This window comes from Pocillopora damicornis, chromosome 13 (assembly GCF_964200805.1).
Source record: "Pocillopora damicornis chromosome 13, jaPocDami1.2, whole genome shotgun sequence".
NCBI classification, from domain to species: domain Eukaryota; kingdom Metazoa; phylum Cnidaria; class Anthozoa; order Scleractinia; family Pocilloporidae; genus Pocillopora; species Pocillopora damicornis.
In genome coordinates, this window is record NC_142682.1 from 15,548,248 (window position 1) to 15,573,444 (window position 25,197).

The window sequence follows — 25,197 nt, forward strand, 5'->3', positions numbered from 1 at the left end:
GGGAAAGGGAGAAATGACTGCTTGTGTTAGCGCCCTAATAGTTTTTAAAATTACTTCCTGCACTTTGGACTTACCAAATATCATTTTTTAAGTACTGAACTGAGTTCTCATTAGCGCTAGCAGTGAGAAACAGGGTGAAAAACAAGGAATTTCAAAATCAAATTCTTCCCTTCAACCCATCTTGATGAAAGATAACTTGCATGCTCACATTGCACTAATTTCCGAGCCTAATTGCTAACCTCTGACAAATTTCGTGAGGTATGCAAAAAAGCAAAAGGAAAGAAAAATAGGAATGAGTTAAAAAGACGAAGAAGCATGATGTCGTTTGACAGTGGAATTAGCATGCAGGTTTGCTCATATTTAGCCATGCATGGGATGCAATTTCCCTTGCCAAAAAATAAGAAAAAAGTAACAAAATATGATATTGATTCAGAAAAGGCATGCAAAAGCTGGCAACTGGAAGAGGGGTATTGGCTGTTCATGGAACAAAGTGAGAGTAGATACTGATGTATTTGATAAACTAAAGAGCAAGCCCTAAGTTGTTCTACACACCAGCAAATTAAATATGGTGCCTGAAGATTCCACTATGTCACTTTGTACACTTACAGACACTTAGGGAGTACATGTGCACCCCTCTCATACGTTTAAAAGATCATTAAAAAAAAACGTCTAACTCAGGCTAATGACCAAGTTGAATGTCATTCTTAGTCAGTTAAATAACTTGTAGTTAGTGATCAGATGGCAAGCTTAAACAAGAAAAAAATAAGTCTTTTCATTGCAGAAAATTCAGAAAGTTGAAAGTTAAACCACCTCAAAACATTCACCAGCTCCTATTGCCATCTCTTGATAATTAGATGACACCTATGTAGCCAGTCCAGTCACATGTAAGCATTTCCTTGATGGTCTGTCAGTTAATATTTAATACAGGATTTATATCTTCCTACTTATTCTGATTCTTTGCAACACTTCACCAGATTCCTGTGTTGTTGGATGTCAACAGAATTTGCTGTAAACAAAATTATATTAAACAATATTGTTAAGTATGATTGAAAATGTTGTTTGTTTGTCATGGGCATATCACTAGCCTTTGAAATGAAAACGTAAGTCAATGTCATCAAAGGTTTAAGCCGAGCACTCATTTTGATCGATTCCGCAGCCGAAATCTATTTTTCTTCTTACATGTAAGAATACATCTGTTAACTTCGAAACTTATACATATTGTAGCTTAGTTAATAACCTATCTCCGTTGAAGCTGGCAGGACTCACATCACTCTCATTTTAATTTTGCTTAGAAAAGTATTGTACTGCGGATCACTTATAAATTTATAACTTGGGATTGAACGTACCAAGGTATTTAAATTTGAAAAACAAACAAATCTGTTGTAAGCTATGGGAAATGTTCCTCACCGGGGTTTATCAATTTATCAATCAAAATGCGTTTCCCTCAAATTAAACTCTCTTAATTTGGATGTACGTACGCGTCAGTGTATTATTCGAAAATAACACAAAACCAACACTCACTTCAGCTGTAGACCTGACATCTGCGAGAAAAGATCGTCTTCTGAAATATTTAGGCTAGAAATTGATCTTAACTTCATCGGAAACGTAACCGTTCTAATGGAAAAACGGCCGCCATGCCACTAACCTTGAAATTCTGCTGAGGGTCTCAAAACAAGATAGGACTCAGGTCTTAAAAAACTACTTGTGAGGGTAATTCAGTCGTATCAACTGAGTCATCAGCTTCTAAACTCTTTCCGTGGCATATATTGTAACCTGTTTTAAATTCTAGGAAATTCATTTTTTGTCAACAAACAAAAAGTGAAGATTTGTGCAAGCTTTAATGTATGTTCATATTCTCATTGTCAGGTCAGCAAATTGCATTCTCTTCAGGTGTGCCGATACAATCAACAAGCAGTAGAGACCCCAGATGGTACTTTCGCATGTGTGAATTGCTTGAAATGCCCCCCGGGATCGGGTGTAACGATCCCATGCGGTAACAAGATATCCCACGGTGCCTCTGCCAAATGCCAGACTTGTGCCTCAGGTTATTATTCTGAATTCTACTCATCTGAGAGCTGTAAGCCTTGTTCAACTTGTGGCCCTAATGAAATCATGGTAACAAGATGTAGTAAAACCTCAAACACGCGATGTAAATGCAAGCCATGCCCAGAAGGGTATTACCAAGACCAAACCTTGTCCAAATGCCTTCCTTGTTCAGAATGTTGCTCAGGAGATTTGGATATGGTGGTTCCATCGTGTCTCAAGCAAGGAATGCCTCGCACCCAAGCATGTAGCTATCACAGGAAAAAATCCTGTTTGGCGAAGTGCTGGTATGATGAGATTACAGTTGTGAGGAATGATGGCGAACAGATCTGTTTACCCTGACCTGCTTGTTCAGACGAATTTGGTCTGACCAAACCATGTGGAAGTTTCGTGACTGATGGTGCAATACCCAAGTGTGAACGTCCAATGGTAGGGAAAACATTTGTTAATCGACATGGTACTTTACAGTCATGTAAAATCTGTGCTATTGGCCAAAACATTGTCGCCAATTGCTCAACCAAATCGGATACCATATGTGGTGGGTGCGAACCAGGATTTTATTTGAATGACCAGTCAGATACTTGTGAAGAATGCTTCTGGTGTTGTAACCATAAGGATAGAAAGAGTTTTATGGACTGTATGAAAGAGGTAATGATGTTGAAAGAGCCTTTTAGTGGGCTTGGGCTTCATCTGCTTTTTTCGTCCATTGCTCTGAACAGTCAATCTGGTCAGTTGCAAACTGCAAAACAAGAAAGCTTTCTGGTGGAATGTGTCAAACTTGATGCTTTCACAGCCACTTTAATAGGTCTGTTTGTTGCCCTGATTGTGTATCACATCTTTAAAAGACAAGGGCAAACTTTGAAAGGTAAAGGTCAATGCCCATTCTCAAATAATCTTGAAACAGGACACAGTTTATCATTGGAAAAGAAAGACCCTTCTGAAAGTACAGAAACCACTCAATCCACACCTTCAGGCAAGTTAAATAAGTAATTATTTTCGCTTTATATACATTGTTATATACCTCAAGTACTTACAATCAGTACTCGTGCCTCAAAATTATTGTTACAAGCGTTTTTGATAGTGGCTAGCCTACCTTTTGTCGCTAATTTTTTGTTTTGTACCTTATTAACCTATTTGCTTTTGTTTTAGGCAGAGCACCTCATAAGTATATGAAGTCTGGTGATCAAATTTGCATATAAAAAAGCTACCTTCAAGTTGCACATGTGCAGATTTTAATAATCAATTATTATTTATCATCATTTTTGGATCTATTTCTTAGGTATTAAGAAAGTGGAGTGGGAGCATCCAAACCGACATGGCCCAGGTCATGTGGTGTTTGAAAAGACAGGGGTTGAGGCTGTTATCCTTGACAGTAATAAGTCTACCCTTCAACAAGTGCCAAGCGATTTGGTGTTACATGCCACATCAGATAAGCTGAATTTACCAGGATTACTTAAGGATGGTGAATTTCCACTAAGTCCAGCATTTTATCTTGTCACAAGGAACAAGTTAACAGGACCCCTTGAGCTTCAGATACCTCATGGTGCAAACATGGTGCTATCTTCTAATAAGTGGAAAATCATTTTGAAGGAGTTGAAAAACGATGAATGGGTTGTTGTAAGCAATGTGAAGGGTAGTGGAATAAAAGAATTCTTCCCCAAAAGCAACCATGTTAGTTTTGAGACAGATCATTTTGCAACATTTGCAGTGGTTGGACACTGTGAAGAACAGTCCTTACCAGTACTCAAAAGAACGAAGGTCATGGCATTTTGTAGTGACACCAGAGTTGGAGAAGACCTTGTTGTGAGGTTGTATTGCTTTGATGATTGTGAGTGGTCATTTGAGGTAAGCTCTTGGGAATAACTAATGTAGTTTAAAGATCATCACCTAATATTAAGCAATAAATAGATGATGATTCAATTTATTCTATTTCAATCTACAAAAAGATCTCTTTGGGTCATAAAATTTCCTTCTATTAGGAGTAAAAATCCTGATATAATCAGAGGCTAGGTATTTTAATCTGTGTGACATGTTACCAAGTTCTCAGAAGCTTTTTGCACATAACTGAAGTCTAGTTAGAATCTATCATGTAACTGCAGTTATTTATAATTTTGATGTTAAATTTGTGCTGGTCTAGTTCATCAAACATCCTACCTCCAGTCATGGTTAGTTATTTTATAACAGTGTGATCTGTTTCTGTATTAATAAATTTGATAAAACTTGTTACTTGACTCCACAGAATCTTTTGAGGGAGGAGAAAAAGAAAGGAGGAAAGTTTATTTCATCAGTGGAATCTCTTGATTTTTCTCTTAGTCACAGAGAAGATGTTGAAATTGTTGTAAAGGATGTTGATGGCTGGAAGCTGAAGAATGCTTGCCCAATGGTATTTTGCAGACTCTGTTTGAGTGCTATGCAATAACAGTGCAAGTTATTTAGAAAAGAGGAAAAATTTGAAGGATGATTCAAAGATCTTAATTTTTTGTACTTAGTAATTGAATTTTCTCAGATCCCTGAAAGTGTTGGTATCTCTAGGTGATTTTGAAAATATTTAATTTGTGTTCTCCTTTATCTAGAAAATGAGCTATACATCAGTGAGAAACTCTTTCAGTACAACTCCCAGATGCAATCTGGTATTTAGCCCTGCATCCAGTGAAAAGAAAAACGGCTTTTTTTCCACCATTGTTTTGACTCAGGCATCCTCTCAAACTGTAGTGTATGCAATCACTGCTATTAAGAAGGTAGGTGACTGTACATTTTAGGTGGTACATTTTGTGGCACAAAATGATTATCAATTTCAAGATGTGAATTTGCAGGTGACTCAGTGGTCACATTTTAATATATTTAAATTTGGATCTGGTCATTTTTTTTAAAATTTTTTTCCTTGCCAGGATCATATTTGGTGTTTAGCACCAGAAACTAATAATTTAAACTTAAAGGTATAGATGCGTTGATTAAAATTGTCAAAGTAAATCCACAACACCAAAGAGAGTTCACCAGCAGTGTAATATTAGTATCAGTGGGCTTTCCTGATCTTTTGGATCAAGAGATATACCTACTTAGAATAAAGCTTTAAATATTTGTTTATTTTATTGTAGGATCCAATCCGTTATGAAAACCAGAGCATGTTTCCAAATGCTGTGAATGGTGACTTCTTTGTACTTACTGAGGGGTAAAATAGATGAAAGTCAGTTAGGCTTTATGTAATGTTTTAAAAACGAGCAGCAGTGTTTTATTGGGTTTAAAAACACAAGGCAGAGCCTAATGTTTTTAGGGCCGATAAAATACGTGTTGCAAATTTTTTTAACAGCTTCAAAACCTCTCTAGAGATTTAGATAAACGTGACGTGATGTATTAAAGGTTAATTACATTTAGAAAGGGAAAGTGCCCCATGTTCAGCTGCTGTTAAAGGTTCAGAGAGTTTTTATTTGAAATGCCACCCAAAACCAAAAAGTGCTGAGGAAGGGAGTGAGTTCTTGGATAGTTCTATTCCAAAATCTACACAGTATGCCACAAAGTGGCTTAAGAAAATATTTGGCAAGTGGCAAAGTTCAAGAAGAAATAAGGACGCCAACTTTCAGGAAAGAAAATTCAAAGTCGAAGTGGACAATGTTCACAGCTTTATATAAAGATCACTGGTGACCTTTATATAAAGATAGTTTCAATTCAGAATAAGCAATAATTGGAATTGCTTGCACATTCAGCCCCGCACTCCCCTGGGACTGAAATGAAAGCCACCACCAGACTTTTCAGAATGATCATAGATTACCAGGTATAAAAGGTCATACACAAGATCTTTTAGTAATGTTTTGATAGGCTGTTGGCCTCACGAGTTTTAATAAAAGTATCAATAATTAGCATATACGGAAACTAAAACAGTAGATAGTGTTGAAGGGGCATGCTGATTGGTGACTCAAAGTGCACAAATCCATCGTTATTCACCTCCGAGCAATATGCTCAGGATTTGTCCCTGAAAATATCGTAATTGTTGCAGGAATAAATAAGTTAAAACAATTTATTGTTACATGTTCACAGTGTTTTAGTATACACTAAAACAACTATTCATCTCAGTCAGTGGCTTGCAGTGGATACATGTATTCGCATTATTGTTTTGTGGCTCAGTAAATATCTACCACTAACCACCTCCACTTTGGTAAATAGTTGTTGAATATTCTTTTTGAATTGAAAACTACTTAAAGTGCAGAGAGTTATGTGCCTGAGGAGAATTAATGTTTCCCTCCAAGTAATCCACTAAAGAGTAAAAATTACTTTCAGAGAATTTATTCCATAGAGAAAAGATAACAATATTAGTTTAACTGATGCAGAAAGTCTTAATATGTTGGCCATGTTGCTACTTTCTTCCTTCTTCCAGAAGGAAATCAAGTCACAAATATAGCAGATATCACTGTTGCAAACAGTAGAAAGGGAAAAGAGCAAGACTTCACTGACTGTATTGTTCAGTTAAAAAGCTTCATATTAAACCTGATGGTCTTCAGAAATTATGGGTTTCAAAACTTGAACTTTAGCCATCATGAACTAGATGTATTACACTGAGTGTATGTCATATTGTCTCTATTTGACTGTGCAACTAATTCAAACTAAGAACTTAGATGAAAGAGTGTTTTTGAAAAGTGAACATGATTAGTTTTTATACAGAAAATTAGGTGTGAGACTCTTAGACTTTTAGATCTGAAACTCAACTCCTACTAAGTATATTTAGTTAATATTCTTACATCATAAGTAGTAGTTTGCCATCAAAAGTGTAAAGGGTATGGCCTATTAGGTTCTGAACATAGGATATTGTACGTTATCTATCTAAAGCTAATGATTGTACAGATTAAGTGGGAGTGATCACTTGTTTGAGTAATGTTTGATAACCACAAAAGCCAGTGTGATAAAGTATTGTCAGTGCTAAGTGGTGAAACGAACAATGAAGAGAGCATTCATTCACACTATAAAGTAATTTTAGGTTGTTATGTTTATTCTGATCCATTCTCAAGAACGGAGTTCTTGTTTGGCGAGCATGACGTAATTAACCATAACTGAAATTTCATCAATATGATTACATTCACATTTACTTATTTACTCTCTGTCCTCCATGTAACTGAAAACGTTTCAACACGAGACGTTTAGTAGCCTCTTGGTTTTCTCGTTTTGCTTCAAAATACGTATGAAAATGTCTAGAATATTCCCTTTTCTGGGTATTATCATGAGCAATCCATCAATGCCCTCTAATGGGCGAGAAAAACTTCTCAGAAATGCCTTATCATTAGCAGTCAAGATGTTGCATTGGTTGATAGGCTCAGGATTTTGAAAGAGGTTCCCAATAATGACGCAAAATCAGTAATCTCTGAAGCCCAGGACTAAGATTATCTTCATTAAACTCCTGACATCCACCTATTATTCCTATTCTACCTTGCTGTCCTTTGTGAAAAGAATTCACCAGAGCAGGGAGAGTTTCCCGAATAACCTCAACGAAACTACACTTGTTTTTCTGGGGCTTTGATGTGAGAGGCATCTGTCGCCGACCTGAAACGATTGTTCGGCTGGGTTTCTCCTCTGGCACAGGTACTCCGCCTTCCTGACATAACAAATCGAAATTTAACAACCTAAGTAGACCTTGAGTGTCTCCTTGCTAAATGTGAGATTAAGCTTCTAAAACAGCCGCCCATGTACGTAACCATCACTGCCATATTAATAGAAAGCTTGACTCTTATTTGGTGATGCTTAAACCACCTCAATAACAAACCACGTTCGAGCGCGCAAACTAAGTAGCGTACACTTGAGCTTTAGATTTCAACGCTCTGTGTTTCCGATTTATTAACGACTATGGCGTTACTTGACCCAAAATCATATTCTTATAATGTGCTAGTAGTCGGAGATGGTAACTTTTCATTCACGGTTTGTTTGGCGTCAGCGTTATCAAAGACATGTGTAAATCGTTGGGATATCGTTTGAGTCGCGCGCAGCCTTGGTGACTAACGACTTCGCTGTGGAAAACATCGAGAAACTGTCCTCTTTTGAAAGCGTTGAGATCATGCACGAGGTAGATGCGACAGATCTTCGTCAAAAATTTGGCTCTAGAACGTTTGATCGGGTGATCTTTAATTTTCCACTCACTGGCGGCAAATCAAACATTGCCAAATCGAGAGATCTGGTGAGCGGTTCTTTGCAAGCACCGCGCACCACGTGGAACGGTTCAAAGGCGATATCTGTGTAAGCCTCTGTCAGTGTCAGGGAGGAACGCCCTTGGCAGGTTGTTTACCGAGCTGCGAGAGCTGGTTGGTATTTGTTTGTTTGTCTTTTTTTTAAGTAATGAGTTCGCTAGGCTTTTAAGAAGCTCTGTCACTTGGAGATTATTTGGTATTGATGAGTTGGCTAGCTGATCGTTTTCTCACCAGATTCTCCTTACTTACTGCAGGAGAGTGCTATTTCTCAGCGATACATCAACGCACTGTGAAGTTTAAGATGCGAACGGCCGGTGACTTAAATTCTGGAGAATTTTCCTTAGCGCCAGCTGCCATCACGAAACCAATCAATTTGACCTCCCCCATCAAAATACCTTCTATGATGTCAACCTCGGAATGATTTCTTTAAAATCCAATACTGTTATAAAACAAAGCCCAGGTTCCAAAGTCTTTATATTGTTTTCGTCGTTTTTCTTTATTCAAGAACTATGTGTATGATGAAGTATAGAGCTTTACGGAAATCATCCCTGAACCCTCACAGAAGGTTCTTCTGTCCATGTAATGTGGGATGGCATTTTTTGATGTGGTTGTCGAGATGAAGTGACGCCGTACCCTTTTAGTGGAATGGTGTGAGGACAGTAAGTTATGTTTTGATAACTGGTATTGAAGTCATAATATCAACCAAATCATTTATGGGCTCAACCTCTTTAATGTAATTTTCAGTTATCCGTAACAGTTTGCTTGTGCCCAGTGTCCCATGTGAGTGTGCGAGACATGAAATTCAATTTGGTTGCCCAAAAATACCATGCCAGAACCGTCGCTCCTGGAAACGGCTTGAGCCAAGACCTTTCAATCCTGTGTCAGTGACTCATGGGTAAGTCCTCCAAGCCATTTTGCAAATTTTTTAAACTTATAATCTACAGTATAGGAATTAAAATTGTCCTGACACATTCAGATTCAAGAATAGTTTTGATTCAGTCACAAGTAAGAACCATTTGTTATAAATTGTTGAGTTCAGTAGTTTCAAAATTCTAATCCTTAAAACAAGGTCGGATGCAAAACCTCTAGTTGTTAATGAAATTACTTTCATGAGTGACTAAATTCATTTTTATGTAAAAGGCTTCTTATTCACCCTTGTTCTAAAACAGTGGCTGAGGGAATTGTCGAAATGGCATATGACAATTTTGGTCAATAATGGAATTTGTGTAATTAACATTGCACAGCTATGCAGGGCGTGAAATTGCGCCTAATACAGGCGCTAATGCAACTAAATTTTTTACTTTCAAGCTGTAGTTCTGATAAAAATCTGTGTGCATTGTGTTTACATTAACTTGTCAGTCGTGCACTAAGGGTCAGTGTGAGACTTTTGATTCTTTGCCATCTTAATCTCTGGCCTGTCAAGGGAAATAGGGTAGTGGTTGTAGTTCTTCATAGTTGTGGTCTAAGGATATGACCATAATCAACAGCAGTTGAATTTTTGTGTGAGGTGCATGTGTCATATTTTTCATTCTACAAGAGTCACATGTGCTTTATGCTTCTTCTTCTTTCTTTTTCATTCAAAAAAGGCTATATAATACTGTAAAAGAATCATGTTGTATAAAAAATAATTTCTAATATTGGCAACACAAGTTACCTTTGATTGGTACCCACAATCCTTTTAATTATTATAACTAGTGATTTTGTAAAATTTGTAGGAGTATTCGTTACTGATATTTTAGGTGGATGGGTTGTCATTGGGAAAAGAGTTTATTCCATTCAGTCTCTTTCCTCCAACTTACATTAATGGTACAAGTTTCTGGATTGCTGAGCAAATGGCAGAACAGCAGTTCTTTCAGGATATTTTTGAAACCACTCAAGGATGCATTTGGGGTGTTTCGTTCCTTGAACGCTATTATGATACAAAACTGGATAAAGTGAGTTACAATACCATATGGTGTATAGCTCATGTCACCGACCATTGAGTCACATCCAGAGGGTACAAATGCAAAATTTGCTGAAAAGAAAGCTCTTAAATTGTGAGTTTCTACTTTAATAGTGACTTGATTAAAATGTGCAATGTATGTGGTATCATTGATGTAAACATCATAACAAGCTTATGACAAATGCAAGATCCTGGTACCTGTGTACGTAAGCAACTCACATCTGTGCTTCTATGTAACAGCATAAAGGAAACAATCACCCCCTGAATGTTATTATACAATGTATGTTATGTTTGTAGTGGGCTGGCAGCATTAGGATCCCTAAGCAAAGAAGTGCACAGTGTTGCATTCTAAGTAGAAACAATCAAACAAACTTTGATGAGCCATTGTTATGTTTTATTTAATCCTGTTACTATTTGTCAATGTTGCACAATATATGCTTATGTCACATTCATTGTATCAAAAAACCAAATCAAGGAATATACAACTTGTTTTAATCATATGTTAAAGGAGTAGAGGGACTTGGTGAATGACTGTTTAAAGTAAGTTTTACCAAAAAAAACAAACAAATAAACAAACAAAAACAACTATCACAGGGAGAAGCACTCAAATATTAGGATAGTTAGTAGAGTTTATTTTATCAGCTAATTTGAAAAGACAGTTCTATGGAAAGCCTCATTTGGAAAGACCACTATGGAAAGGCAATTCTCAGTAGGAACCTCTGTAAGTTGATCATCAGAAATAAAATTAAGGCACTAGTGTAAGATAAAGTGGACAGGCAAACATTCAATACCTACAAAGTTCTCTTGTTTGATTAATTTTCAAATACTTATTTGTCCTGATGTCCCCTCCCTCCAATTATTGTAAAATTCTACGATGATAGTAAGGCTCAGATTAACAGGTCTTACATCCATGGAAAAATTGATTTAAGTCTTGCATGCCTAGTCATCAGCTCTTTTAACACATGGTAATAAACAACAGATATCTCAATACATAATTTGTACTGCTCAGTGAGTAAAAGTTTGTTGACTATTTAGAAAACTTTCCTGGGTGCAGCTGTACTTTCTTTTCATAGTATATAGGGCCCAGTTATTCAATGGGCAGATAACGCTATCCAACTGAAAAATTGCTATCTAAAGGATGAATGTGAAATAAGGATATAGTGCTATCCACAGAATAGCGATTTTTCCAGTGGATGGCATTATTCACTCTTTGAACAACTGGTGCCAGTGGTTTTTGTCTAATGTTTTTCAATAGAAGTGTCCTACAACACTTTACCCCTACAGCACTTTACAAGGGTCATGCGATACAATCCAATTCTTACTACAATGTTATCAAATTTAAGATTACTACTGGTGACTCATATTTTTTTATAACTTGTCGCTCCAAATTACAATACGATACATACACTAATGTTGAACAAGATACTGACTTCCTCTATATATCTTCTACATGTGATAATACAAGATAAACCATGATATATTTGTTTAGATCTCATGAACCCTTTCAATCCAAGGAGTGACCGAAGAGGAATTTTGTTTCACAGTAGGAAAACAGTGTTTTGCAAAAAGGTGATGAAAAGGAAAGTAAAATAACAACCAAATGATATTGTTTATCCTAACAAAATAAATAGCTGAAGTTATGAAAACTGTATGGCAGACAGCCAGGGGAACTGATATTTGATCTTGGGATTGAAAGGGTTGTTAATGCAAGTTACACATCAGTAGTACTATTGATGTGTAATTTGCATGTCATAGTTTGCAGGGAACTATGTCATCATGTTTTAAGTAATTTTTAAGGTCATGGAAAGTGATAATGATATTAAAAATAATTGTTGTCAGGTTTAAATAATAACCTGTAAGACATTTATTACAAGAAAAATTAAAATAAACAAATGGGAACAAGGATAGAACAACATCAAGTGCAAGTGATAAGCTTGATAAAAATGTGGGCTAAAAATTTAAGATGCTTAAAATGTGACAGCCCCTTTTGGCATTATTCAAATTTTCATAATTGTCTATATGTAGGTTGCTTTCAGAGGAAGAAATACAAGTAAACAACAACATATTCACAATTATAAAATTATCAGTACTTATAGCTTCTTTAACCCTCTTCCCATGAATGATCAAGACAGAATTTCTCCTTACAATATCAAGTCAAAATTAAGCAGATATGTGACGATAATAAAGAAAATGAGCAATTGAATGATTATTCGTTGATTCAACACCAGGTTCTTTCAAACTAACATCTTAGGAATTGTATGGCAGACAGTAAGGAGAATAACTAGGGAGATCTTGGAAGTGGAAGGGTTAAAGTCAGCTTATTACACATGCTGAAGTACTTTTAGGGCCAGTTATTTCAGTGAAATCCTAAGTTTTGCTACAGTTTAAGATGTTATAGGAATCTTGAGATTTCTGTATGAGTGGGTTTTGTGAAGTGAACAGATGTTTTTCCTGTGTTAGTCATGGGTCCTAAAGGTGTCCAAGGATATCATCATTAAGATAATATGTTTGGTATTTTGAAGAATATTAAGGAGTTGATTTGCTAAACAGTGACAAAACTTATAAATAACTGGCCCACTAATGTTTTATACATTACTGATAGTGGTATTTGTACCCAATATAATTATATATAATTATGTACAAATGACACAAATACATGACATTCCACCTCTGACTTTGGTGGCTGATTTGATTTGAAAGGATTATCATTTTATTCATTATGTTTATATGTATATCTATGCAGTTGGGAGATCATGTCCAACAAGTTTTCATAATCCTAACTGTATAGACTTAACTGTGTCTATTTTTCATGAGAAATGTTAAAGTTATTATTTATCTTGGATTGTTGTACAATATGATGAGAATTAGGAATTAAATTAAATTACATTTTTTGAGGTTATGAATGCCATGTATTTATGTAGCTGTCAGACTAGCAAAACCAAATTTGATTATAGTAAATAAAGTCCATTTTAAAGTTGCATGCCTGGTTGCCAAGCCTTTTAACATGAGTGAGGCTAAGGGTGACCTTGTTATGATACAAACCTTGCTACTTTTCAAGTTTATATTACTTACTTTGTTATCATGCTAACTAGATACTGGTCTTTATCACAACAAGGTCACCTTCAGCCTCACTCCAAATCAAAGGCCTGGAAACTAATTACATAACTGTAAAATGGCCTATTATTCTTAGCATTTTACATTTTTCAAGGTGACTGTGTATTAATTGGATTAATAATATCAATATTCTAAATAATCTATTTATAATATAAACATTTCAATTGGAGGCTAGGTAATTGCTGACAGCATTTTTCTTGGTGTATGCCAGAAAATTTTGTCACCCTTATTTAAGAGTGGCAAAACTCCCTAGAATACACAAAGCTCGTAGTCATCTCAACAGCTTTGTAATCTTCAAAGTCCACTTTCACTGGTAATGGTATTTCTCTCTGTTTGACTTCAGAGAGCTTTTACCAATGACCATAATTAGTTAAGCAAAATATGTTTCCAGTGAAAGCATATTTTGAAGGTTGCATTTATGTAGTGTATAAATGACTTTAATGTGGCTGGTGACTATGTGAAAGTTGTTTGATGCTTGGATCATGTGTGACACTACCACTCTGCATAAGTTATCTTGATCATACAGATAGAAATAAACAATGTCCAGAAGAACACAACTAAAAAGTCATTTTTATGAAGAACACTTGTGGGAAATTGTGTGAGTTAGGTGGAGAAGGATGGAAAAACTACTGAAGAAGGCTTATGTGTAGGTAAATTTTCAGAAATTAAAAGAAAGTATGCTTCATTTACAAACAAGATGAAAGAAAAGGTAGAAAATGAGTAGAATGCCCGTAAATAGCCATTTTGCAGTTGTGTGCTTACTTGCTAAGCCTTTGAACAGGAGTGAGGCTAATGTTGACTTTGTTATGATACAAAAATTGAGGCTTTTCAAATGTAAATTTCTTAGTTGTTATGCTATCTCTATCACAACAAGGTCAACTTTGGCCTCATTCCAAATCAAAGGTTTGGCAACTAAGAACACAATTGTAAAATGGCCTATTTGATGCATGAAACAGTTATTTCTGATATCAACTTAGTCAGAGTGGAAGTGTCATATTCCATCAAACATGAACAACATAAAATTGTCAGCAGCCACTTTTAGGTCCTTATTAAGAATTCCACACTTTGCGTTATGTTTCATTTTAAAGAGTCTAGGTCCATTGATGCCTAAAAGGCAATGGACTTTTGTGCTTGTTCTGTGAACACTTAAAAAATTTGAAAGTAAAAACTGAATTTCCAATGTAGAATATTCTTTGCTGTGTAATCAAATAAGGGAAAGACTGAAAGTAGTGGAATTCTGAAAAAGGTGGGTTTACTTCTAACAGATCTGTTGCTTTTCAGCATCATTAGGCTCTGTCTCTTTTTGAGGGGGTTCATGTGGATTAGGCTCAAAGTGAATCAAGAATTAACCCCCACTCCTTGTTTCAGAAGCAAAACAAAGAAGTTTGGGGAAGAATTCATCCTTTTGATAGATGTCACTTAGCCTTTCACTAGACACCCTGTTTTGTTTATTGCCCTAAATCATGTCAGGGCCTTCTCTGTGAAACTCATGTACCTGAGGTAGTCTAGTATTGTAAGTCACTATAAAAGTGATCTCCCTCTAAACTAGATCTAAGCAGTGCTTTACTAATTGTTTTCTGGTATCTTTTAAAGATGGGATTACATATAAGTTGAACATGAAAAAAGATTTATAAGTTATTTATACAATTATATATATATATAGCAAACAATTGTGATAGAGGGCTCTTCGCCTGAGTGTCGTCAAACCAAAGTTAAAGTAATCATAATGGCCAAGCAGAGTAATAGGAAGCATGGTAAATAGCCAGTGAGAATTTAGAGTAAGACAAAGCAAACTCCCTAAGGGCAAAAAAATGCAAGTCACCAAGTTATTACTGGATTTGGTTTTGCAAATGAACTGTTAAAAAGGGTGCAAGTTTTTTTGACCTATCACAGCAGATAAAAGGAGCAAAACCAATGCAATCTCGGATTACTTTCAACACTCAATTGAAAATCGCTTCACCTCTAGAGCTAATTTTTTTTGTTTTGTTTTGTTTTTTTTGGGAGGGTTTCCCAATTTCATAGTTCTAAGAAATCCATTTAATGGTGCTAGATTATATCACAGCTAACCTACAAAGTTAATGTAATTATTTAAACTGACATTTTGATACCCTGCATTCATTGCGTAAATAATGCTTGATTATAAGGGCTGCTACTGCAAGTTTTGACTATATGTAATCTGTTTATATGCTAAGCTATATTTTACAAAAAATTCATAATGGCAATTGATACTAAGTGGTAATATTAATAGTCTATGACCTGCTGGTGGACTTCCTAGGGAAAGATGAAGAAAATTGTAGAAAAATCTATTGCATGAAAATGAGGTGGCTTAGACAAAGGATTCCATGAGTGCACCAGGAGCAATAAGGAAATTTTCAAATCTGGGGTCATATTCAGGGCATAAGTTTGCATTGTTTACTGCAACATTGTAACCAGCATGGTTACAATGTTTATTAATTGGACTTTTTGCATAGTGTTTTTTTGTTTAGCAAGTTTTGCATGCATTCATTTGTTACCATAAGTTAAATTGCAAATACATACAGGAAAAAAAGTACATCAAGTATATAACATCCAAGAATTTGGCAATTATTGAACCTGAAACTGGTTAAGAATGGCACAAATTTTCCTATTGCCCCTGATATCATTCAAGGAAATTTTTTTTCCAGAAAGTAGATTCCATCTGGATATTCTTGGTGAATGTGTTAGAGTGAGAACTTGCTAATCAGAGAAAATTAAAATCACTAAAATGCAACTCATGGCAACATTATTGTTTTTCATGATAAACTAGAAATCATGGGGTTGCAGTTCTCTGTTACTGATGACTAATCAGTCCTTTGGAAGATAACTTATTATCTGATTACATTGTCATTCTATACACCTGAATATAAGTTGAAAAAGCTTGAACAAGAGGGTTTGGTTACAGTTTATTCAAATTTAAACAAAGCAAAACTATTGTATTGTGTGCAGTCTTAATCCAATAATTTGAGTTGAGTTTTAATCTGAATCATTAAGTTTACTCACCAGGCACAGAGGCATTTTTTACTCTCCTTGATCAGCTGGCCTTGAAGACTAAGGAAGAAAGAAGAAAAAATTATTACAGAGCAATCTGTTCCATGTGAAATTACTCAGTCCACTCCATCTATTTTATTAAAAAGCAATTACTAATTCCCTTACTTGATACTTAATTTTGTTTTAATTTATTCAATAATTAAAACGTTGACTATTCTTAAAATATTCCTACAAAGGGATTAAAAGTAATATAATTATGTGACCTCTTCCTAGTAGATAGTTTAGAAAACTTTGTAAGGTCATTGTCAGTCCCTCTACAAGGTTTCAAAGGTATTTTGTCTAGTAGTGACAGAATAGCAGAGAAAGCTGAGGTGAATTCATACATATACTTTAATAAACATGGTTATAATTACCCAGATAGGAATTAACATGATGTGAATAGTATGCCCAGTGTTGATTGTCATCTTAATGTGATCCTGACAAACTTCCCCAGGTTCACAAATAGGCATCACGCAAACTTGAGCTACAGAACCAGGAATTCTGTTCTGGCACAAGGACTTTATACGTATCAAAGGTACCTGAGAATGTTTAGGAGAAGTAAGTAAAAAATATAGTTTCAGTGAATTATTGAGGTTTTTCCCAAATGCCCACTCTGTTTTATGGGGTGTTTCTTGAAGTCACAGAAGTGTATTAGTCAGCTGTCTACTTTGTTTTGGATGTAGCTGTTGGTCAGTCTTTGGGGGGGCAGGGATCTGGAAAAATTTGGGAAACTTAGGTCTCTACACTCTGACCTTGTTAAAGACAAAATATTTGTTTTTGCTATCCTCTTCACACACACAAAAAAAGTGTCAGACACTGTTGCATATCAACCCAAGGAATCAAGTCTTGCATAGTTTTACAGATTATTTTGAATATACCAAAAAAGTGTATAATTATAAAATCCTAGATTAATGATTCATATGTGTTAAGCCAACCAAGGTAACCGCCCCCTTCCCTTGTCAGTAATATTTTATTCACTTACTTCCCTTTTTCTAGTGTTTGCAAGATCCCTAAAATCAAGATACCACCCAACTTAATGAGTGGTCCTTTTTCCTGCTCATAACATTTTCTTATGGAATATTTTACTATAGTTGCTTTACCTCGAAAGTGTCCCCACACAGTAAGAATTTTCTTTCACATTGTCCCAGCAATTGAAACGTAACTGTAATTTGTTGGTCTACATTGATGGTGTGGAGATGCTTACTCTCTGCTTGGGTAGAATGTTCCTTGCCAAGTGGGACAACCTGAAATCTCATTCCCAGGTGTTGCTCCAACTGTCTTACTGATGAAGTTACCCTCCCCTAAGCAAAGGGGAAAAATCATTGAAGTTGGTTTGGTACATGTAGTTCAAATCAAAGAATGAGCATTTCCTGGTAGAATTTGTCAAGTATGTAAGGTTATTGAGCTGATGGGTAGTACAATATCTCTCCATTCATCAAATAATTATTGGTTTCAAGTATTAATAATGATGGGCAGAAAATTCAACAATGCAGTGATGGTATCAACCTGGCAGCATATTTACTGGTAAGGGTTAAGAGGGCTGACCTTATAGGGCAATAATCTAGTGAGCTTCACATTTAAAGAAGTTGGCAGCAAAAATTACTGGCTCTGATGACTGACTCCTTGAGTCCACTGGGATTGCAATGGAGATATTTTTTTTTGGCTTTGCCCAATTATACTATGTTAGTGTCTTATTAACAGTTTTCTATACCTGTTCTGAATATTCGATGAAATGTAATGAAAATAACATTTCATTAACATCTATATGATCTTGTTTCAGCACATAGAACTTCAGAAGGAGAGGTGGACATGGCACTTGGACTGATGGGTGTGAGATGCCTAAAAGAACAATTAAGCGATTACATTTTATATAACAGGTACATGACTACATTTGTCAATCATAAGGAAATGGTCTTGACAATTGTAATGTTGCATCTTACAGGTGATAATTGATAGCATCGTTCTCTATTTCGGAACTAAAGTAACTCAATAACAAGTTTATCAACAACGACAATAGAAACAAAAAGTTTTCATAATTCCTTATTAAGCTCTCACAGCATTGTCACACAATGTCTTAATGTGTTGTGAATTATTGTTGTTTATGTTGTTGTTTTGATATATCAATTAAGCTGGTATAGATTTCTCCTGTTTTGGAGCTTTTCTTTAGATCTTTGTGTGGATCAATCCAAAAAAGTTTGAAAACTTGCATAAAAACTAAGTATAATTTCGGAGGCAAGAGGAGGCTGAAGCATTTCCCTGATTCAACCAACCAACTTAACCCCCTTAAGCATCTGCTATTACCTTCTCAAAGTGGACTTAGCGCTTTGCAGCTGTAGATGTTTGGATGTTAAACTGTACATCGGGGATACTGCTTTTCTTCTATTTTAAAAGAGTGTTAATTCTGCTCGTGTGAATTTATACGATTACTTAGGAAGTTTAAGCTGTGTTTTATTCAGGCTACTGAGTATGATTTAAGTCAAATTTGACTTGTGAAATACAAACAAAAAAGCAAGATTTAGAGGGGCATTTTTTGGTACAAATAGTATAGAGAACTATTAATTTTATTTTGTAGTTATCTATACAGCTGTTATTTCCATGTTAAACTTTACTCTCCACTCTAAGGACGTTTACTCTCAATTGCGAGTTAATCATCAGTAAATGTTTAGACTTATTAGCTTCTGGAGGTGACTACGCCATAAATGCATTAGAGGCTATTATACTTTCACATCTTTATTAGATTAGCCATATAGTAATGCTAACAAAGTAGGTAGATGATTTGTGTCCATAGTAGTGTATTGAATAGTATTCGGAGTCTTTTAATTTTGTTTAATGGTGTTTTGAATCTCGGAAATGTTACGCAAATAACATTCTTTATTTCTTCGAGAAAGTAACAAATCAAGTAAATAATGGCTCACAACGCGTGTTGTGTTACTTACTTTCAACGGGAATTTTGATTCCACCTTGTCCCTCCTCACATGGAAGATCTGTGTCTACACTCCAGTTTTCTTGTGTTGAAGCAAAAATTTCATCTTGGAGAGATGCTTCGGGTGGAACAATGACTAGTCCTTGTACCAGAGTTGAAATTAATGCGTCAACATGGCCATTTGCCGATGCGCCCGATTCATCAGCCGCTAAAGTCGTAGCTTCTTTTACAGTTTTTTCGATGAGTTTCCCACAAAGGGGGCAGATGGCTTCATTTATATCAAATAAAAGGGTTGTTTCTCCAGGGCAGACACAAAATTCAGTTGGACTGAAGCTGGATGCGCCTGGTTGAGGAGAATCGCCGATGTCTGGCGTTATTTCATCTTGAACAACTTCGCTCCTATCGTCAGGGTCGTCATCTCTTTCATTCCTTGCTTCATCGTTGCTCTAAGTCAGAGAATAAGCATTTTGAATCACTTTTTCCTCTTTTTTTTTGTAATGAAAGTCAGTTTGATTGCATTTATGCTCTCAGTCTTACCACTGCGTGTAAATATATGCCGCATTCTCTGATTTATTCAAGGCAGTGGCTATAACGACAGAACAATCTGGATCATAGTACGGATAGGAGAATGAACTGGCTTTTATGTTAGAAGGGGTGGATGAGAGGTGTTGAACAAGGGGAGATTAGAGTCAGTTTCCGTGCAGAAGTGTTTCGAAGTGAAAGTGTCCTTCAAATGCTTCATTCCTCCTATTTATGAGTACGCAGTTCAGTGGTTCTTAATTGATCTTAACTGAAAATGAAACTTCCTAAACAAAGTTTAACCGATATTAACATCACTGGACCTTTGTTACCTCGCTTTGTCTGTCCTCTGAATCCATTTTCAGCACTTTCGTTTTTTCTTGCTTCAACTAGTCAGTTCCTCGAAAAAGGGGAACTGAAAGCAGGCTTAATTTGTATTATATAAGCCCCCTTTTATTGGCTAAGTGTCGTTTCCTTTCCCTTATTGGCTGAATGAAACAAAGGTCGGGGAAACCCCCTCGAAAACGAAAGGATTAAGTATATTCAATATTCTGACTTCCTCAAAGAACAGCAAATTTTCAGTGGTTCAACTCCTTCCATTTTATAAGGGAGATCTAGCAATCAGTCGAAACATTCATCCAGTGGCGTTTAAACAAATATCCACTTTTGTAGGTTTTGGTCGATATATTTGTTACTGGTAGAGGATCAACAGCGTCTCTTCTAATCAACTGATTTTCTGCATTTGTAAAATCAAGGTAGCCGTTGAGGTCAAAGAAATGGAAATTTGTCAACTTAGACACTTTGTTTTCTTCTGCGTCTTGGTAAGGTTATTGTCTTATATTATTTCATGTCTTGCAACGGTGAGATGTTAAGCGGAAGTGAAAACCTCTTGATGTAAACAAACAGTTAAGATGGGCTAGTTATGTATTGTTTATGGTGCTTATTTTAGGTGTGAGGGGCCCAAAAGAAAAAGAAGTTGCCTTGAATGGCAAGAGTACGTCAAATTTGATCGGTACCAATTCGGTTAAGACTGAGGCCGAAGTTTTCAAGATGCGCTAGCCATGTGTACTTTTAGTGCGGGCTAGTTATCGTTACATATATCGTCTATCCGGACGAGCGCTCACTCGCCAAAATTACACCTGCTCTGGAGGCTATGAACTTTTCATGAACGTATTCTTTGGTGTGTTTCACTGATGTAATAGCCTGCAGAGCAGGCGTAATTTTGGCGAGAGAGTGCTCAGTAATTTCTTAACGAAAATTATGGCCGCCATCTTTGATTCTAATGGCAGCGAAAGGCTGGGGAGAGAAATAAATTTGTAATAAGGGGGCGGTCGACGGTCAATAATATGGAGAGGGGTAGGGGTGGGGGTGGGGGAGTGAAACTCTAACTCCAAGTCAAACACGGCCGGTCGGATAAACGATCGCGAGCTTACAACATTAGCTCGCACTAATGAGACGCCTGCTCTGCAGGCTACAGATGCAATAGTTACTCATGTTGTTAATGTGCTTCCAAGCGAAAGGAAACTGCAATGCGAATGTCAAAAAACAGAAAAGTTACATCAAATGAAATTTAAGCTTAGAGAAACCTTTGTTTGATCCAATTTGTGTTCCTCAATAGGTCAATCAAGCCAATGCAGCTCGGGTTTGCAGAGAAGACCAACATGCAGTAGAACTACCAGATGGTAATATCGCTTGTACAGATTGCATCAAATGCCCTCCAGGATCTGAGGTAACAATCCCTTGCGGAACTAGGAGAACCATCGGCACCCAAGTTGAGTGTGAGGAGTGTGCCTTGGACTACTACTCTGATTCCTACTCGTCTGAGAGTTGTAAACCCTGTTCAACCTGTAGTCCAGATGAAGTAACTATAAAGCGATGCACTAAAATCTCGAACACTCGATGTAGTTGCAAGCCATGCCCAGATGGGTATTACCAGAACCAAACTTTGTCCAAATGCCTCCCTTGCTCAGGATGTTGTTTGGGTGATTTGGACGTAGTTGTCCCACAATGTCTCATGCAAGGGATGCCTCGAACACAATCGTGCAGCTACCACAAGAGAAAACCCTGTTTAGCAAAGTGTTGGTATGATGAGATCACAATTGTAAAGCATGATGGCAAACAGATCTGTTTACCCTGTCCTGTTTGTTCAGACGAATTTGGCCTCACCAAACCATGTGGAAGTGTTGTAACTGATGGTGCGATACCTAAGTGTGAACTTCCGATCTTAGGAGAAACCTTCGTCGATCAGCAGGGTGTTCTACAGTCTTGCAAAATTTGTTCGATTGGTCAGAAGGTTTTAGCCAACTGTTCCACTAAATCAAATACCGTTTGTGGTGAGTGCATGCCAGGGTTTTATCTGAACGACCACTCAAAAACTTGTGAACAGTGCTTCTGGTGTTGTGGTTTTAGCGACAGTCGAAGTATCGTGAACTGTATAAAGGAAGGAATGGCGTCTTCAGAGAACTCTCAGGGGCTCGCTATTAAGCCTCATATTCCATCTTTGGGCTTAAATGAACAGTTTGGGCAGCTACAAACTGTAGAACAAGAAAACTATGAAGTGAACTCCATCGAACTTGACAAGGTGACAACATTGATTGTATTGAGCATATGCTTCTTTCTGATTTGGGTTGCCATTTCAGTGCCATTATCGGAGGGCAACTATCAGTATCCATTTCCAAATGAAGAAAACAATTGTGAGCTCATGGAAAAGAAGGACTGTGCTGAAATTACAGAAACTTCTTCACTAGCAGGTAAGTTAAGCATTCATTTATTATCTCTAATTGGTATTCATTGCTTTATGTTTTCAGTGCCTATAGGCTTAAAACTCTTGTGTATAGAGTACTACACCTAGCGTTTTAAACAAAAACAGAGTACCCCACTTCTTTTCACTTTTTGTTTGTTTATTTGTTTTTGTTTTCTATTTTTTATTTGTTTTGTAGAAAGGACTAGAAAATGGAGTCTTCACTTACTGTTTTTCTGAAAAAGCTACCTTGTGTTTACAATATACAAATTTTATGCGTATTTTTGCATATGCATATTTTATTTCCTAGGTAGTAAGGAGGCAGAGTTGGAGTGTCCAAAACAACATAGCCCAGGTCATATGGTATTTGAAAAGACAGGAGTTGAGGTTGTTTCTCTTGATAACAACAGGTCTACTCTTCAACACTTGCTACGTGATTTGGTACTGCATGCCACACCAGAAGGGCTGGATTTACCTGGATTACTTGAGGATGATGAATTTCCACTAAGTCCAGCATTTATTTTTATTTCAAGGAACCAGTTGCCGGAATCCCTTGAGCTTCAGATACCTCATGGTGCAAACATGGTGCTTTCTTCAAATAAGTGGAAAATCATTTTGAAGGAGTTGAAAAATGATGAATGGGTAGTAAGTTATGTGGAGGGTAGTAAATCATGTGGAATAAAAGAATTCCTCCCCAAAAGCAACCATGTTAGCTTTAAAACAAATTATTTTGCAACATTTGCAGTGGTTGGACACTGTGAAGAGCGATCTTTACCAGTATTCAAGAGAATGAAGGTCATGGCATTTTGTAGTGACACCAGAGTTGGAGAAGACCTTGTTGTGAGATTGTACTGTTTTGATGACTGCGAGTGGTCATTTGAGGTAAGCTTTTGAGGATAAAAAACAGATTCTCTCCATAGATAGGACTGAATTGACAATGGTAAGGGTATTGAAATTTCTCCCTGAATTTCAGCGTCAAAGAGACCAAAAGATCTCTTTCATATATAAAATTTCTTTCAATTGTTCAGTAAGAGGACAGGTGTTTCATACCTTGTGACATCTTACCCAGCTGTGGCAATCTGTTTTTGTACAAAATTGAAGTCTTAACTAGGATTCTTAAGGTATTTACAAGTATATGTAATTTGATTTTTAATTTGTGCCAGTCTAGTTCATAAAGAATCCCAACTTCCAATCATGGTTACTTATGTTATATAATTTTGTTAGATCTATTTCTGTAAGTAATGAATTTTAACAAAATTGTGTGACCTTTGCTCCACAGAATGTTATGAGGGAGGAGAAAAAGGAAGGAGGAAAGTTCATGTCATCAGTTGAATCTCTTGATTTTTCTGTGATTCATGGAGAGGATGTAGAAATTGGTGTGAAGGATATTGACGGCTGGAAGCTAAAGAGTGGTCACCAAATGGTATTTTGCAGTCATTGTTTGAGTGTCGTGCAACAACAGAGAAAGATTCTGAGAAAAATGGAAACTTTCAAGCTTTACTGAAGATCTTAAAATTGTGAACTTGATAATTAACTTTCTTTTCAGATCCCTAAAAGTTTTGCTATCTCTTGATGATTTTGAAGACATTTGCATTTTGTTCTCTTTTTTTTTAGAAAATCAGCTATGCATCACTGAAGAACTCTTTCAGTACAACTCCCAGATGCAATCTGGTATTTAGCTCAGCATCCATGGAAAAGAAAAGCAGCTTCTTTGCTACTATTATTTTGACTCAGGCATCCAATCAAACTTTGATGTATGCAAGCACTGCTATTAAGGAGGTACATTTTATGTAGCACATTTTATAGCACAAAATATAGATATATTTTAAATTTCAGTGAATTAATCTGCAGGAGACACAATGGCCTCTGTTGTAGTCTATTTTAATGAGGATTTGGTCACCTATAGTTAGTCTTCTTCTTGCTTGGGGTCATATTTGTGTTTAGAACCAGAAACTAATAATTTGAAGATATGAATGGGTCAATGAAAGTTGTCAAATTTAATCCACAACACCAATGAGAGTTTACCAGCCAACGCAGGGTTTTTCTGATTTTTTGGATTGAGAGATATGACAACTGAAAGAGCTCTAATTTTCCATTTGTTTCATTGTAGGATCCAAGCTGGTATACGAATCAGAGCTTGATTGCAAATGCCATGAATGGTGAGTTGTTTACACTTACTGAGAGGTGTTAGGTTTTAGTAGCCTTCAAATGGATGAAGGTCAGTATAGCTGGATAGAGTCGTACAGTTGTCAGTTATTATTCTTTTGAAGTAAAAAACTACTTGAAAATGCAAGGAACTTTGTTCCTGTAGGGGAACTGATGTTTTCTTCCCAGTAATCACAACTATTACTTTCTTCCTTCATAAGGAAATCAAGTCACAAGTATCGCAGATATCACTGTTGTAAAGAGTGGAAAGGGAAAAGAGAAAGAAATTTCTGACTGCATCATTCAGTTGCCAGCTTTATACTCAACCTGAACTCAACCTGAACTCAACCTGAACTCAACCTGAACTCAACCTGAACTCAACCTGAACTCAACCTGAACTCAACCTGAACTCAACCTGAACTCAACCTGAACTCAACCTGAACTCAACCTGAACTCAACCTGAACTCAACCTGAACTCAACCTGAACTCAACCTGAACTCAACCTGAACTCAACCTGATAATCATCAGAGATGAGGTTCCATTGAGTGAACTTCAGTGTCCA

The 25,197-nt window shown here is 36.4% G+C and overlaps 4 protein-coding genes and 1 long non-coding RNA gene across 8 annotated transcripts in view; 4 read left to right on the forward strand and 1 right to left on the reverse strand.

The window, feature by feature from the left end:
* LOC149035667 (tumor necrosis factor receptor superfamily member 10B-like) overlaps positions 1 to 2,385 on the forward strand; it is a 4,318-nt gene extending 1,933 nt beyond the window's left edge. Inside the window, exon 2 of the mRNA XM_089190884.1 lies at positions 1,867 to 2,385. Within this exon, the coding sequence (XP_089047010.1) occupies positions 1,867 to 2,385 (519 nt within the window). The remainder of the gene's footprint in view (positions 1 to 1,866) is intronic.
* On the forward strand, positions 1,867 to 7,440 carry LOC113686943 (uncharacterized). Its single transcript, XM_089190865.1, has 5 exons — positions 1,867 to 3,016; positions 3,323 to 3,888; positions 4,283 to 4,426; positions 4,617 to 4,781; positions 5,139 to 7,440. The coding sequence occupies exons 1-5, from the start codon at positions 2,470 to 2,472 to the stop codon at positions 5,214 to 5,216; spliced, it is 1,500 nt and encodes a 499-aa protein (XP_089046991.1). The 5' UTR covers positions 1,867 to 2,469; the 3' UTR covers positions 5,217 to 7,440.
* A 668-nt stretch (positions 7,441 to 8,108) lies between these two features.
* LOC113686942 (uncharacterized) lies at positions 8,109 to 19,225 on the forward strand. Of its 2 annotated transcripts, XR_016182079.1 has the most exons (5): positions 8,110 to 8,321; positions 8,713 to 8,866; positions 8,952 to 9,102; positions 16,763 to 16,866; positions 18,089 to 19,225. It is a non-coding gene; the product is annotated as an uncharacterized LOC113686942 (long non-coding RNA). The 2 variants fall into 2 exon arrangements; XR_016182078.1 differs by lacking the exon at positions 8,713 to 8,866 and having other exon boundaries at positions 8,109 to 8,321.
* LOC113686933 (uncharacterized) lies at positions 14,925 to 20,179 on the reverse strand. 3 transcript variants are annotated; one of them, XM_089190882.1, is made up of 7 exons: positions 20,083 to 20,179; positions 19,245 to 19,677; positions 18,020 to 18,147; positions 17,409 to 17,609; positions 16,683 to 16,847; positions 16,282 to 16,329; positions 14,925 to 15,060 (listed from the first exon to the last, which is right to left on the reverse strand). In XM_089190882.1, the coding sequence occupies exons 1-6, from the start codon at positions 20,107 to 20,109 to the stop codon at positions 16,300 to 16,302; spliced, it is 984 nt and encodes a 327-aa protein (XP_089047008.1). In that variant the 5' UTR covers positions 20,110 to 20,179; the 3' UTR covers positions 14,925 to 15,060; positions 16,282 to 16,299. The 3 variants fall into 3 exon arrangements, with proteins under 3 accessions (XP_089047008.1, XP_089047007.1, XP_089047006.1); XM_089190881.1 differs by lacking the exon at positions 14,925 to 15,060 and adding an exon at positions 15,236 to 15,534; XM_089190880.1 differs by lacking the exon at positions 14,925 to 15,060 and having other exon boundaries at positions 15,754 to 16,329.
* A 91-nt stretch (positions 20,180 to 20,270) lies between these two features.
* LOC113686945 (uncharacterized) lies at positions 20,271 to 25,023 on the forward strand. Its single transcript, XM_089190857.1, has 7 exons — positions 20,271 to 20,571; positions 21,369 to 22,500; positions 22,801 to 23,372; positions 23,770 to 23,913; positions 24,105 to 24,269; positions 24,601 to 24,649; positions 24,857 to 25,023. The coding sequence occupies exons 1-7, from the start codon at positions 20,527 to 20,529 to the stop codon at positions 24,964 to 24,966; spliced, it is 2,217 nt and encodes a 738-aa protein (XP_089046983.1). The 5' UTR covers positions 20,271 to 20,526; the 3' UTR covers positions 24,967 to 25,023.
* Positions 25,024 to 25,197: the final 174 nt, after the last annotated feature.